This window comes from Phyllopteryx taeniolatus, chromosome 11, assembly GCF_024500385.1.
Source record: "Phyllopteryx taeniolatus isolate TA_2022b chromosome 11, UOR_Ptae_1.2, whole genome shotgun sequence".
In the NCBI taxonomy this organism is placed as follows: Eukaryota; Metazoa; Chordata; class Actinopteri; order Syngnathiformes; family Syngnathidae; genus Phyllopteryx; species Phyllopteryx taeniolatus.
The window spans coordinates 29194880-29210522 of NC_084512.1; the positions used below are offsets into that span (position 1 = coordinate 29194880).

General features: G+C 46.3%; 1 protein-coding gene across 2 annotated transcripts in view; it reads left to right on the top strand.

Moving 5' to 3' along the window:
* The window catches only part of LOC133485708 (cullin-9), a 57238-nt gene that overhangs the window by 30655 nt on the left and 10940 nt on the right, over positions 1–15643 (top strand). For both annotated transcript variants that reach the window (XM_061789875.1, XM_061789874.1), the window contains exons 17-27: positions 172–343; positions 413–518; positions 621–716; positions 3242–3417; positions 3506–3639; positions 6209–6397; positions 7295–7425; positions 8894–9076; positions 9230–9387; positions 9445–9640; positions 9710–9905. In XM_061789875.1, the coding sequence (XP_061645859.1) occupies positions 172–343; positions 413–518; positions 621–716; positions 3242–3417; positions 3506–3639; positions 6209–6397; positions 7295–7425; positions 8894–9076; positions 9230–9387; positions 9445–9640; positions 9710–9905 (1737 nt within the window). The remainder of the gene's footprint in view (positions 1–171; positions 344–412; positions 519–620; positions 717–3241; positions 3418–3505; positions 3640–6208; positions 6398–7294; positions 7426–8893; positions 9077–9229; positions 9388–9444; positions 9641–9709; positions 9906–15643) is intronic.

Here is a 15643-nt window from a genome sequence, read left to right on the forward strand (position 1 = left end):
CCATAGAAAACCAAGGCTGCATCCAAAAAAATGGCTAAATTAGAATATATTTTTGTCTCTCGACCGTTATTTTATTTATGACCCATATGCATGACTAATTTAATGACGTGACGCACTTTGAGTCAAAGCCGTCGAAATTAAATGTACGTCTTTACTGCGGCTTGTGCTCAGGCTCCAGTGTGGAGCTGAAGGAGGAGAAGTGTTGGGAGAAGGTGGAGGTGTCATCCAATCACCATCGAGCCAACAAACTAAGCGACAAGAACAGTAAAACTTACTGGGAGTCCAACGGACCCACCGGCTCGCACTTCATCAACATCTTCATGCACAGAGGCGTCGTCGTCAGGTGCGCTGACGTCGCTGGGCTTGAAGGGGGGGAGGAGCCTTTTGTAAAGGTGTGTGTGCGTGCGTACAGGCAGTTGGCCATCCTGGTGTCCAGCGAGGACTCCAGCTACATGCCGGCCCGGATCCTGGTCCTGGGTGGAGATGACCCAGGAAACATTAGTACTGAACTGAACACGGTGACGATCGTCTCCAGCTCACGCACACTCCTTCTCGCCACCTTTTAAATGGATTTTTTATTTTTTTTCCTTCGCTTCACACGGAACTCTGCGCGCACGTAGGTGAATGTGACGACGTCGGCCAGTCGGGTGGTTCTGCTGGAAAACATGAACAGGTTCTGGTCCATCATTCAGATCCGCATCAAGAGATGCCAGCAGGTCAGACTGAGCTCATGTCTTTTTGTCATTCCCTAATCCCCAATCAATATACAGTAAACCGTCGTTTATCGCGGGGTTTACGCTCCAGAAGACCCCCGCACAAAATGAAATCTCTGAAGTTATTTGTGATATAAATGAATAACTTTCATATATGCAATTCAGTGCCTATATGTGATCCTTTAGAGAGCTGAATGTTTTTTTTTTTTTTTTTTTTTTTCCACTTGAGGTCACCATCCACACACTCGACACAAGCACATGCCTATTAAGGGCAGGCGTACGCTGCTTGAATAACACGAACAAGAGCCCATGTGGACGTGGCCTTAAGCATTGGCCCCTTTCCTTTGCCTGACTGTCTTGGCAATGTAGTCCGCTAAAAACATTATGGGTACCCAGGATTCATTAAAGTGATGTTTTCAAATGCCGTAGTTGTAGAAAGTCATTGGTGCCGCATTCAAATCTTCGAGCCAACAAACGTAACTATCAGGCGATCGACCGAATCTGCAATAGTTGAACCACTGTACAGAGGGGAAACACTATTTTTAAGAAAAAACACTTCAGTTGTATTTAACTTTTTATGCTACTTTTTAGGTGGTGGACTTTTTTACAGTTGAGAAAAAAGTCAGCTAAAAATCTCAAAATAGCTATTAAGAGCCGCCAAATGTTACGGAACATCTGTATTTTGTTACGGAAACTGCGAAACGTTGACTCGTTACGGCTGTAACACTGCCGTAAAAAAACCAAAAACATTTTTTTAAATCCAGCGTCTGACATTACCGTCGCGTCCACTTTGAACAACTGTTTGGTGCGCGCTATTTTCTGCTGCCAAGCCGCGGAGGCGAAAGTTCTTTTTGAGTCCGGGGTCAACACATTGTAAGTCACTGATCGTCGCCTCCATGCTAGCGAATAAGCTACACTTCTTACAAGCGTCACAAAGGGAGGACGAGGAGTGGCTAGGCCAAGACCATGTCAAAGATGAATAAGAGAGTAACCAATTTTGAACAACAAAATCACAGGGCAACTAATACGTGTTTGGAAATATGAATATAAAAATGCACGTCCACACATGACGCCGTGTCTGAACCGGAAATGAGTAGGAATTAGTACGTCACTTCAGAATGTGGGCAGGTTAAAAGTACATTGTTGTTAAATATTTGTCATTTAAGATCCACTTTATTTGTCCCACAGTGGGGAAATTTGCATTGTGTGGGTGGCGCTAGAGTATAAAGGCAAACTGCGCGCGGGATAGTCGCACGGTTGCTGCCCGCACCAGTATGAAGACGTCTGAAGGGTTATGCCACTAAATACTAAATGTTAGTCACTTTCAGTTCATTTCATACTGTCTGTTCCAATATTTTTGCTCACTTGAAAAGTGGGCGCGTTGGAATAAAGGTGCTCTGTCCTGACTTGTTGAACACATCTAGATGTAAATACCATGAAATAAATGCTGGGATTCTGAACTTTTGTCTCCTATTCATCTTTTGATCTGGAACCCAAATATCTTCAGTATACAACAAAAACAAAGGAATTGACCTTGCCATTCCAATACTTTTGGAGGGGACCGTATGTGCACGTTTAAACTTGACTTCCCGTTTGAAGCTTTTAGTCTTTTATTTTGAAGGTTGCGCACTGGAACTCAGCATTTTGGCACGAAAGGTAACTTCACACGACACCAGTGAATTTTGAAAACGAAAGTAAACCTAGACGGCAAGAAAAAGAGTAACGATTTGAACCGAATGCTCTGTAAAACACTTTTACCTACCCACCGATGAGACACAAGGGTTGTGTTTGTGATTGTGTGACAATTCATTGTGATGTAAAGTTGTTAGTTTGACCTTTTGAAGTTTGAGCTCAATGTTAAACATTGGCTCTTATGTTGGTTTGAAGACTAAAATAAACACTAAAAAGCATCAGTGCAAAAGTGCAACCAACTTTTGACCTTGTTAGCTGCCTCAATGTTAGCCTAGATGCATTTGATTGTGTCACTCACCCAATTTGACTTGACCGAAGCTCCGTGCCGTGTAGGCTGAGGCTCGGAGGGGGAGGGAGTACGTCAGACTTGCACACGTCGCCAAAGCCTCCGTCGCACAATATCATCTTATTCCAAGTGTTGCACAGAGGCAGGCGACTTGTCATTGATTTTCATCAAGTTAAGACACACTCCTGTCCGCCGCCGCCGCCTTTGGGCACAAGCACGTCTTCATGCGCGTTCGTTCTTCTTCGGGATCGGCGGACCGTAGGCATCGAAACCGGGAACCGAAATTTGAACCAACGTTCCGGTGCTCCCGGTTCCGATCTGTTCTTGATTCTCAACGCCCAACCCGAACCCATATATATTTTCTAAATAAGCTGTCCACTTAATATGAGTAATTTTTTCCATGGAGCCTATTTCCTTTATAATGTCCAGCCACTGTTCCACGGCGGGTTTCCTACTGCCTTTTGAAAGAGAATTTCCTATTTGACGTGTGCATCTCGGCGGCCGTGTGCCGTGACTCTGCCGACTGCTGACTCGGCCTCCTCTGCGACAGGGCGGGATCGACACCAGGGTTCACGGTTTTGAGGTCCTGGGGCCCAAGAACACGTTCTGGCCCGTGTTCAAAGAACAGCTGTGCTGCCGGACCTTCTTGTTCTACAGTACCAAAGCGCACTCGTGGTGTCAGGAGGTGACGAACGAGCAGACGCGGCTGCTGCAGCTCTTCAACAAGTACCGCGAGCTCGTCCCATCATGAACTGCACCCGCTAAGCCGCTGCTGCCGCTGCTCACGCTCTCGTCTGTGTACGTGTGTGTTCAGGCTGAACAGCGCCCTCAGACACGAGCAGATGTTTGCCGAGCGTTTCCTGGCAGACGCCGAAGCCGCCGAAGCCTTGGGTCGAACCTGCTGGGAGGCGCTGGTCACGCCCATTGTGTGCGCCATCACCTCGTCAGGTTTGTGCGCACGCACGCTTGATCAGAGCTTGTCAAAGAATATGCCATGCTATTATTTTAGATTTTAGCCCTCGAACGACTATTTTTCAAAAAGCCGCTAGCGGCGATGCCAACAGTGGTCCTCGTGTTAGCAACGTTCTTATTTACCGCATGGTGGAAGGAAGAGGACCAGGGGGTTCGCCTTAATTATCATTTGGGACCTAGTGCATATGTGGGCAAAGTACAGCCCGTGGGCCACAGCCGGTCCGTCCACAGTCTCTGACAGGCCTTTATAAAGTCAACATAAGACGTAAAAGTTGATTTTAGTTTGATGCGCATGTATCGGCAGTGGAAGTGTTCACAGTGTTCAAATGTTTTTCAATTCCTGATTTCGTGGGTTTTTTAAAAATAAACAAATAAATACTTGAACTTGTTTAAATTGTGGGCCCTGAATCTATTGTAGCGTATATTCTTGCTGTAATTTCTAACGTAATTTATTGAAGAAATACATTTGTCGAAGGTGAACGCCTGCGTTCACTTTTGGGTTAGTTCAATTTTGAATGTCACAATCAACGTACGTGTCTCGTAAAGGGCAATACGTCTTTTTTTTTTTTTTTTTTTTTTTTTTTTTTTTTTTTTTTTTTGTGTGTGTTTGTGTAAAATTTAGGAAAACTGACGAAACCTCTTATCAGTTTTGTAATCTGAAGGTTGCTCCATTTTATGACATGAGTTCTCAATTACAGAGGTTTCATTATTCAACTCAAAATACGCACCTAACACAAGAAGGAGTGGAATTTGATAGAATATTTAATAGGCTTCATACGATCAGGATTTTTGGGACCGATCAGTGAGTTTAAAAATAAATAAAAAAACAAAATCACCGATCTGATCACAAGATGGAGCAATGTGTCCATTGAAATGACTTGTTCATTTACTGTATATACTTCTGGACTGTATACTGAGTTTTTTTCCAAAACATCTTGTAAGGTCAAACCAACATTGCAACATGACAGAATTAACTGGTGCGAACTTACTGTTATAAAATGACTTTATTGTAATTAAATTACTTCACACACCGAAACTGTGGAGCATGATTCGACAGAAAGGCGCCATGCTTACGTACAACCGTTAGTGCTAGCACTAGCTTGCTAGACTACACTTTGTGTTGCCTGCTTGCAAGCCGTTTTGTAGTAAAAGTACGTGACCATACCTCAAGCAAGCCTTGAATGAAAGTCCTCTCCTGAGTACCGGTGACCACCGGCACACGTTTTCCCCCATTTTGTTCTTATAATACACACGACGCGATCGATTGTTGTTGTCGTGGTAACGCGTGTAGATATTTACAGTACTACGTCAAAAGACGCGACAAGGCTAAAAATAAACCAGCTTTTGCATTCAAATATGGTGTACACCAAGGCGAAGCGGAGTAAATGCCTTTTGATCCCCAAATTATGACACTAAAGCCGATCATCGTAAAATGCTCGGGCCGATCAGATCGGCGTAAAGGCTAATATTTAATGAACTCTACGGGGGATCTGTAGGGAAACGCACAGAGGGGTCGAACTACAAAAAGGAAAGACGAATAATGGTGAAAGAGAGAAAAATAGGACAGAGAGTGTGTCAATGGGCTAAAAATGAAAATGTGAGCGTTGAGTCAGAGCGAGAGAGCGCAAAGTTGGGATTTGGGTGAAGCTAGTATTTTCCCCCAAATTATGAGGCACTAATCTTGTACATTTTGGCAACGATTGTTGTGCCACTTACCACCGTAGATCCGGAGTCCCTGGGAATGGTCTTTCTCCGCGCGTCTCAGGAGGCGAACGAAGCAGGTTTAGTTGAAGAAGAAGAATGTACAACAATAAAACAAAGCCAGGGGGGAAAAGGAAAACCCTGCTCAAAATGTAGAAAAAGTGATGCATGCTGTAGACGTTACTGTGGAGTCAGATGTTAATGTGTAGCAGTCATTTGAATATGATGCATATAAATCATGTGTATGATGCTTTACTTTCCTCATCTTGTTTACAGCTAGGACTTTGTCTTTTGTTGTCTTAGTTTTTGCCTATAATATTTAGTTACCTTTTCACACGCTCTCCTTGTTTTCCGAAACTTTCCTTTCGACCGAACGACTAATTCTCAACTATCCAGCTTAAAAAGTCCACTGTGACACAGTAAAACTGTTCGGGCATAAAAGGGATACACATCTTCCTTTCTGCTTGACAAAAATAAATCGATAAGATGAATTGATCAAATGTTTTAACACCCCCATAATCGCCGTTCAGAGTTGAAGAGTTTCATTAGATTAAAAAAAAAAAAAAAAAAGCGAAAAGTGCTTAGCCTCCATCTGCAGGCAATTTTCCACCTTTTGGGCAGTTCTTTACGGGAAAATACTGGCAGAGTATTGGCAGGAGGGCTCGGTCACCGTCCCCCACCTCTCGTCAGGAGCTACGTGCACTCACATTTGTACACAAGTAGCAGCGAGTGATAACCATTCCATTGAACGCTTGATATGAATAGCGGTACTGTAATTGAGGCGAGCGTGTCAGCAACCCTTCCGGTCTTGAGGTTGCCATCTCACAAGTGTGTTTGCTCCCAGAATGTTCTGGATCCTGCCCACTGTCCTGGCTGCTCAGCGAGTACTTGGACAATTCTGACTCCGCCCACCACCGCTGCAAAGGCAGGGCGGCCGTCTTCAACTCCCGAGCGAGACGCCTGACGCACCTCCTGGTGCACGTGGACGCCGGCCCGGCGGACCCGGACCAGATCAAACCTCTTGTCAAATCTTGTGAGTCAAACAAGACCGCCGGGATCCGCAATGTGACAAGATTTCACAAAATGACCTTGTGTCAAAATGCTGTGTGTGGTTGGAACGGCCACTTCCAAAACCGGGGTTTTTTTTGGGTGTGGAAAAAGGTAATTTTTGAGGAAGGTTTTTGTGATATTCCTAAAGTATGCATGGCAGGTTAATTGAAGACTCAAAATTGTCCGTAGGTGCCACGCGATTGGCTGGCGACGAGTTCAGGGTGTACCCCACCTCTCGCCCAAAGTCAGCTGAGTTAGGCGCCAGCACGCCGTGACCCTTCAGGAGGGTAAACGGGTCGGAAAATGGAAATGGAGAATCTGGTCCACGCCTTCAAACTCGAGAAAACAGAGCTTGATCATTTCTCCACATATTTCCTCGACCCTTTTGTTTCGTCTGCTCCTCGGGGAAGCCCTTCTCCGATTTCAGTTCAAAATATCCATCGATAAGCTCGTACGGTGTGAAATTCCCATCGAAATGACCGTGATGTAACCAATCAAGGAGCGACCTTACTGACGACCAAGAAAGCTGCCATAAATCGGAACGAACGCCCCGCCTGATGTCGTCTTTTTTTTTTTTTGGTATAAAAGTGGCTTCCCCAGACGGCGGCAAGAAGTAGCCGTTTTACAACACTCCCGGCTCCGGCAACAATATGACCACAAATTGTATTTCATTACATTGTTTTTGTCCTGTTGCTACATTAATCATTCACTCGTTTCCCACTCGGCAAATACTACAAAACATTGTTTTGCACGTCCTCGTTTACATCCCGCCAATCAACTCCTTTTTACACATTCTTCACATCCCACAAATCACCCCGTTTTTTTACATTCTTCTTCATGCCCCCAAGCAGCTGTTTTTGTTTGGAAACCCTTTCTCCAGATGGCAAAGAAGCAAAGAACAAAGATGGCACAGTAGCCTCTTTGGCATCGTCTTCCTCAGTCAAGCCTACAGTGAAGAACAGCACCATCGCAGACATCGCCCTCTGTTGGCAGGAGGTGGTACAGCAGCAGGTGAGAGGCCGCTTTGGTCTGCGGTTGTCGTTGGTGATCTCGTGGTTCGCTCATAAAAAGGGTTTTGTTTTAGGGCAGTCACAAGCCATCGAATAATCTGATAGAAATGTATTGTGCATTGAAGTTGTTGACAAAAACATTTCCACCATTACTGTATATGAACCGATTATCTTACGTTTGATTAAACAAAGCCAAATGAACAACAATGACACAAGAGGGAGTGATCTTGTACTCGCTAACCTTTTTGAACATGAGCTCAACTTCTTAGCTACTGATTCATGTGAGCGAAGGGCTACTCGTTTGATATACACTTCCGAGGCTGCAACTTTGGTTCGTCTTATTCAGACTATAACTGCAAGTAACCATTATTTTCGAATGGAGTAAAGAACCTATTGGGCCCAGATGGTTTATAATTCACCCAAAAATTCATTTTTACTGAAGAAAATTCAAGTGGCACTAAGCAGTCAACTTACTCTCGGTGTCGGTGACATACAAATATGTCATCAGAAAACAAGCCCAAAATTACTGCTGAGCCTATTTTGGGGGGAATTATTTTTAATAAGTGCCAATGTTCACAGCATGACAGAGGTCCTTTAAACAGGCTATTTTATTTTCCATAAATTATGATCCAGTTCCTCGTTTGGTCCGTAACAGACATCAGAAAATCGGCCAAAATGTTGACTGTTTTCCAAAGTAAAAGCAAATGTTTGCAAATGTCTTATTTGGTTTCAACGCAAAAATCATCGGTCTGCTTCCATGGAGGACTCAAGAAATTGGACATTTACTGTGGGGAGGCGGAAATTCTGACCTAACCCTAAAACATTAGCACCTTTTCCATAGTTCTGGACGTAAAAAATGGATGTCTGCGGACAAAATGACCCCCCCCCCCCAAATTGACTCAGTAGTCATTTTAGGCTGCTTTTGTATTGCAATATTCGATTTTAGCCTGCCCACGTTTTGGACACATCAAGCGTGTTACTGCCTGATGGCGGAAGGCGAGGAGGACGTTTCCTCGTTGAACTTCCGTGTATCCTATATTGAAAGTTTGATTTTATCCACGCGCTTCCTCGTCAGCTTGAAGGAGGCGCTTTGATTAAATTCTGCACTCATACACAGCAATTTTCTATTCCTTCAACCACAAATGCCTCTTAAGATGTCCCGATAAAGTTTCTACAGATCACAAAGCATTTCTGTCACATAGTCAGAAACGCCGAAAGATTTGAGTACATTCCAATTTATGCCCATGTACACATCTTAAATCATGGAGATCAAAAGTGCAACTTATTCAACAATTGCTCCAAAGATTATTGGCAATGACTGACAGTTTCATTTTCTTCATAAAAACAACTTCACCTCACAGAGCTTTTCAATTCAAGATGCTCGCTAAATGATTGCTGGATTATCCAAATAGTTGTGGATGAATTTGACGGATTGGTTGTTGATGAATGTTGACACCTCTGTTGTTCAGGTGAGGAGCTTCCTGGAGGGGAGCTGCGATCATCCCGACTTTGTGGAGCGTTACCGCAGTCTGTACGTGAGGCTGAAGACCGCCACGGAGGAACTGTTTGGCCACCAGACGGCCTTTGCGCTTACGCTGCGACACGGCTTCTCTGCTGCTTTGCTGCAGCTCTCCATCCTCAGAGCCATGCACGTGAGTCTACCTTAAGATCACCGTGGGCTCGATCTGAAATGGGTTGCAAAGTACGGCCAACCACTCACCTCACCACAAGTTCAGATGGATCGAGATGATGATGATGACGATGACGATGACGACGACGACAATGACGCTAGCGTTGGCTTGCAGGTGAGCGAGCGCTTTGCGCAGTACGTGGACCAGATGTTGCAGGTCAGCAGCTCGGCTTTTGGCAGTGTGGAAGCTCTGGAGAAGCTTCAGCTGTTTCTGGAGCCCATGCTCTTCCTGTCGGGCTTAGAGCTGGCCAACACCTTCGAGCACTTTTACAGGTGAGCCGGCGCTGCTGCCGACGCGACGGACAAAGCTTACGGATGGCGTGTGCGCAGGTACTACCTGGCTGACCGGCTCCTGGCCCGCACCAACGTGTGGTTGGAAGCTTTCGTGGTGGAGCAGCTCGGCACCTGCTTCCCCAATCGCTTCCCTCAGCAGATGTTGAAGAACCTGAGCGAGTCGTCCGACCTGCGCCAGGACTTCCACCTGTACCGTCTGCAGCAGCTGGACCGCACGCTGCACAGCCGGCAGGTGCGCCTGACCGGTCTCCGGTGGCTCGACATCACAAACGAAGCTTTGTCTTTTGTGGGGCCGCCGCAGATGGTCGAGGAGGACGAGGACGAGGACGAGGACGAGGACGAGGAGTCTCTGCAGTCAGAGACGGACATCAGAGTCCTGCTTCTGTCTCCTCGCTGCTGGACAGTCTCATCCCTTTGCTTCATGGGCGACCCCTCGCGGCACTTCCCGGCCCGGCTCTGCTCCTACCTGGTGCAGTTCGCACACTTCTACTGCCACGGTCAGTACGGGCGTGCCGCTGTACGCGCTGGTGCCACGCAAGCGGCTCCCGCCTTCAAGTGTTGACACATGACGTGATTCCCCGGCACTGTGCTTTGATGGTTCGTCAGGAAGTGATCCAGTTGAACGTAACTGATTTCAAAATGATGCATTTACTACAAATGACAGAAGTATTAGAACGGCTAGGTCAATTCCTTTGTTTTTGTTATATACTGAAGACGTTTGGGTTTCAGATCAAAAGATGAATAGACAAAAGTTCAGACTCCCAGCTTTTATTTCATGCTATTAACATCGAGATGTGTTAAACAAACCATGACAGAGCACTTTTTGTTTGACGAGTATTGGAACAGACATGATGAAATGAACTTAAATTTCATATTTGGTGGCATAACCCTTATTGCAATTACTGCGACCCACTGACTTCACCAGACTGTTGCATCCTTCATTTGAAATGCTTTTCCAAGTCTTTACTGCAGCCCCCGTTTAGTTCTTGTTTGTTTCTGGGGGTTTCTCCCTTCAGTCTCTTCTTCAGGGGTTAAAATGCATGCTCTATTGGGTTAAGGTGCGGTGATTGACTTAGGCAGTCTACGACCTGACATTTTTTTCCCCCCTGATGAAAGGGTAAATGGCCTGCACTTATATAGCGCTTCATCTACACAGTGCCCAAAGCGCTTTACAGAGCCTCGCATTCACCCACTCACGCATACATTCATACGCCAATGGGTGACTGCTGCCAGGCCCACTGGAAGCAAATTAGGGTTCGGTGTCTTGCCCAAGGACACTTCGACGGTCGGAGCTGCGATTCAAACCAGTGACCCTTCAGTCACTGCACAACCTGCTCTACCTACTCAGCCACAGCCGCCCAGTCCTTGGTTGGGTTTTGTGTCATCGTCTTGTTGCATGATGGAGCTTCTCCTGATTAGTTTGTATGCATTTTTCTAGGACTTGCCAGACAAAATGGTTTCGTAGACTTCAGAATTCACTCTGCTGCTACCGTCGTGAGTGACATCATCGATAAAGACTAGTGAGCCCGTTCCGGAAGCAGCCACGCAAGCCCGAGCCAGGACATGACCTCCACCATGCGTCACAGATGAGCTTGTGTGTTTTGGATCATAAGCAGATCCTTTCTTTCTCCATCACTTTGGTAGAGGTTCATCTTGGTCTCATCAGTCCATAAAACTTTGTTCCCAAAACGTCTGTGGCTCATCTCTGTACTTGGCGAAATCCAATCTGGCCTTCCGATTCTTTTTGCTGAAGAGTGGTTGGCATGTTGCGGTATGACCTGTATATTTCCTCTCTCCGAGTCTTCTTCGAGCAGCGGATTGTGATAACTTCACCCCCGCCTTGTGAAGGTCGGCAGTGACGTCACCGACTGTTGCCTTTTGGTGTTTCTTCACAGCTCTGACAATGTTTCTGTCGTCAACTGGCGTCGATACCCTCGGCCGACCTCTTCGATGTCTGTTGCTCGGTACGCCGGTAGTTTCTTTCTTTTTCGTGGCATTCCAAATGGTTGTATTGGCTGTGCCCAATGTTTGTGCAATAGCTCTGATCGATTTTCCCTCTTCTCTCAGCTTGCTTTTCTCCCTTGACAGCGCTCTGGTTTTCATGTTTGCTTAACAGAAAATGCTGTTTTCACAGGTGAAACCCAAAGCCAAAAACAAGCACTAGCTCATGTTCAAGCAATCAATCTCAAAGGCAACACTTGACACACTCGAGCAACTAGAAACACCCATCAGTCACGTTCCGATACTTTTGCTCACTTGAAAAGTGGGTGGCTTCAAACAAAAGGTGCTCTCCTCTGGGTTGTTTAACACATCTAGAGATAAATACCATGAAATAAAAGCTGGAATTATGAACTCGTATTGATCTTCGTCTTCAGGATACAAAAAAAAGGCAAATTACAACTTTTGTTGTATTTGTGCTTCTGACTGAACATTTGAATCGAATCGCAACCCGAAAGAATCCAAATCCAATAGCGAGGTTCTTAACAATGCCCAGTCCGAGTAAACCTGAACGAAGCCGAAACACTGCCATCTATTGTCATTTTTGGTGGCATCTTGTTTAAAAAAAAAAAAAAAAAAAGACAGACAGACAGACAGACAGACAGATGATACAGCACAAACTACACACGGATTAATCAGAACATCATGGGCCACTTGGGAGGGTGGTCCACACGGGTCTTGAACTTCAACTCAAGGATTGAAATAGTATCAATGAATATACTGCCAAGATGACTGTACTTTTAACAATTTTTGCCTTTATCTGTACCTCCCAAAAAATGTATGGAATAGAATAAGCGGATCTCAAGATTCATCTGGGGGCAAAAGACCAAGGATTAGGCTCTCGACATTACAGTTACCTAAGGAGAGAGGAGGAATGGCGGTACCCAATTTAAAAGGCTACTCCGATGCAGTTCAGTTTAGAGCAGTGGCATGCTGGTGGAATTCGGGGTTATGTAAAAATGGAAAGATAGACCAAGATAGAAATCAAGGGGTAGGGCTATCAGATTCAAGCACTAAAGGACCTATTTAGGAAACCTCGATGGACCCGATGACCAAGTTCACTTTAAACATTTGGAATACAATGGAAAGAGAGACAAATTAGAAACCCAGATAAAGATTCTGAGATGGCTAACACATGCCAATACATTTCAGCTGGAAAAGATCATGGTTAACGTGTTGTGAGGGTCTGGCAGAAACCCCTGCGAGAAGGAGTTTCAACTCCCACCTCCGACAGAACTTTGCTCACGTTCCGGGGGAGGCGAGGGACACAGAGTCCGAGCGGACCGTGTTCCGCGCCTCCATCGCTGAGGCGGCCGACCGGAGCTTTTGTGGTCGGTGCCTGTCGTGGCGGCAATCCCCGAACCCGTTGGGATGCCGTCGAGCTGAAGAAGGAGTCCTTTCGGGACGTTGTGAGTCGGTGGGGAGAATACTTCGAAGACCTCCTCAATTCCACCGACGCGCCTTCCCATGAGGAAGCAGAGTCTGGGTTCTCTGAGGCGGGTTCTCCTATCTCTGGGGTCGAGGTCAGCGAGGTGGTTAAAAAGCTCCTCGGTGGCAGGGCCCCGGGGGTGGATGAGATTCGTCCGGATTTCCTCAAGGCTCTGGATGTTGCGGAGCTGTCCTGGTTGACACGCCTCTGCAACATCGCGTGGACAGTTTGGTCCGCATTGGCGGCAGTAAGTCGGATTCGTTTCCGGTGAGGGTTGGACTCTGCCAAGGCTGCCCTTTGTCACCGATTCTGTTATTAACCTTTATGGACAGTATTTTGAGGCGCAGCCGAGGCGTAGAGGGGGTCCGGTTTGGTGGCCTCAGTATTGCATCTCTGCTTTTTGCAGACGATGTGATTCTGTCGGCTTCAGCGAGCCGTGATCGCCAACTCTCACTGGAGCAGTTCGCAGCTGAGTGTGAAGCGGCTGCGATGAGAATCACCACCTCCAAATCTGAAACCGTGGTCCTCAGTCGGAAAAGGGTGGCAAGCCCTCTCCGGGTCGGGGATGTGATCCTGTCCCAAGTGGGACAGTTCACTTGTTCGCGAGTGAGGGAAGAACGGAACGGGAGATCGACAGGCGGATCGTTGAGGCGTCTGCAGTGATGCGGACTTTGTATCGGTCCGTTGTGGTAAAGAAGGAGCTAAGCCGAAAGGCGAAGCTCTCGATTTACCGGTCGATCTACGTTCCTACCCTCGCCTACGGTCACGAGCTCTGGGACGTGACCGAAAGAACGAGATCCCGAATACGAGCGGCCGAAATGAGTTTCCTCCGCAGGGTGTCCGGGCTCTCCCTGACAGAGAGGGCGAGAAGCTCGGTCATCCGGGAGGATCTCAGAGTAGAGCCGCCGCTCCTCCGCATCGAGAGGAGCCGGACGAGGTGGCCGGGGCATCTGATTCGGATGCCTTCCGGACGCCTCCCCGGTGAGGTGTTCCGGGCACGTCCCGCCGGGAGGAGACCCCGGGGACGACCCGGGATACGCCGGAGAGACTACGTCTCTCGGCTTGTCCGGGAACGCCTCGGGATTCCCCCGGAAGAGCTGGATGAAGTGGCTGGGAAGAGGGAAGTCTGGGCGTCCCCGCTAAAGCTACTGCCCCCGCGACCCGACCTCGGATAAGCGGTAGAAAATGGATGAAGATCATGGTTTCAAGAGATGGGAAAGATAGAGGCAACACGGCAAAATATGGGGAAATGCAGTTGTCAATGTGTTTCATCTCGAAAGAAGCGACCACTTTCGTTATCTACAAGTAAGGGAATACTATATAAGAGACATCAAAATGGATAAGGCAACCGAACAAAATGGGGTAATTAAGGTCATTAGCTTACTTATTACTGATGCATGCTGTCAAGTGTTGTGGCACTCTATGTATTTATTGATATAATATTTGAGCTGTAAAATTTGTGTGAGCGCGAGTAGTGACTCGGATGTGTGCCCAGGGAACAATAGCACAAGCTACTAAAGGATTAAGAGTTTGTTAGAAACGTGCTGCGAGGATAGATTAGCCCGACGGCACGTAAACCTCTTGATACTCTACACTTACAAGTACCAATCATGTCCAGAAGATGACGCCAAAGTTAAGGGATTGAAAACAAAGTCACTAGGTCATGCAAGACACACGCGTCGTCTACACAGGTGTATTAATACAGTCTTGGTCTTTGCTTGCAAGAAGTATATTTGCAGATATCTATTTAGCTACGGCTTTCAACAAGAGGGAAGCATAGCGGGATCTCAGCCTTTTTAGCAAGGTCTACTGAAGAGCAGGGAGAAACAAATGGGCAAGAGAATTTAGGACAGAGAGAACTGAGGAAGAAGGGCATAATGTGTGCACGATGCACCACTCGGCGACGGCTTCCAGGTTGTGGAGGGAGTTCAGTTGGAAGAATATCATATTCCGTAACCCTGGAGATGGAAGGGAACTTTGTCCCAGAATGTATGTTGGAGGTTATGGGAGGAAGGGGGGGATTCTTAAAAAATGGACAGTTACTGGGTAAGGCGTTTGGAGACAATTGGGTATGAGGTACCCAAGACTGGCTTGCTGTTGTATCTGGGGAATCTGGATCAAGAAAATGATCATTCCTGAGAAAACCTTTACAACAAGGGTATCGGGAGAAAGATTCCCGTAGATGTTGAGGGTCAGGAGGGAGTCTTTTGGAATCGGATGTCGTCATATTGCATATTTGGGACCCGGAAATACGGACGTCCCGTGCTCTGCCTGCGTTGCGCCACAGTGCCGGTAAACGACAGCGGCCAATTGTGGAACGAACAGACGAAGTGACAAATGGAAACTCTCTTTGGACACACTCTTCAGTCCCGATGATCCCTTTTATCCGATTCTCTTATATCAACATTGAGTTTTTCAATTGGATTTATTTCTTTTTGTCTTGTACACGAATGTATATCTGTGCAAGTATAACTTTCACTAAGTGCTGCATGTGGTTCGACTTGAGTACATTTTGCATTCAATGTTCTGCCGTCCACATGTAGTTAGTTATGTTTGACGAAAAATTACCGATAAAGCCGTGATTGAAAAAAATGAAAACATTTAAAAAGGAAAGAAAAGGCATTGTGGACATTCAAAGTTCCTAAAAATGCTTTGAAATTGTTGGCTTCCACATTCAACCTTGCGAGGAGGAAGTGCTTTTACCTGGTTTTCCAAATGCAGAAGTAGGTTCCTCATATACTTACTGGCTTAAATGTGCATAATGTTAGTGTTGTTTTTTTTAATCCAGTACAGTACCTTTGTAAAGTA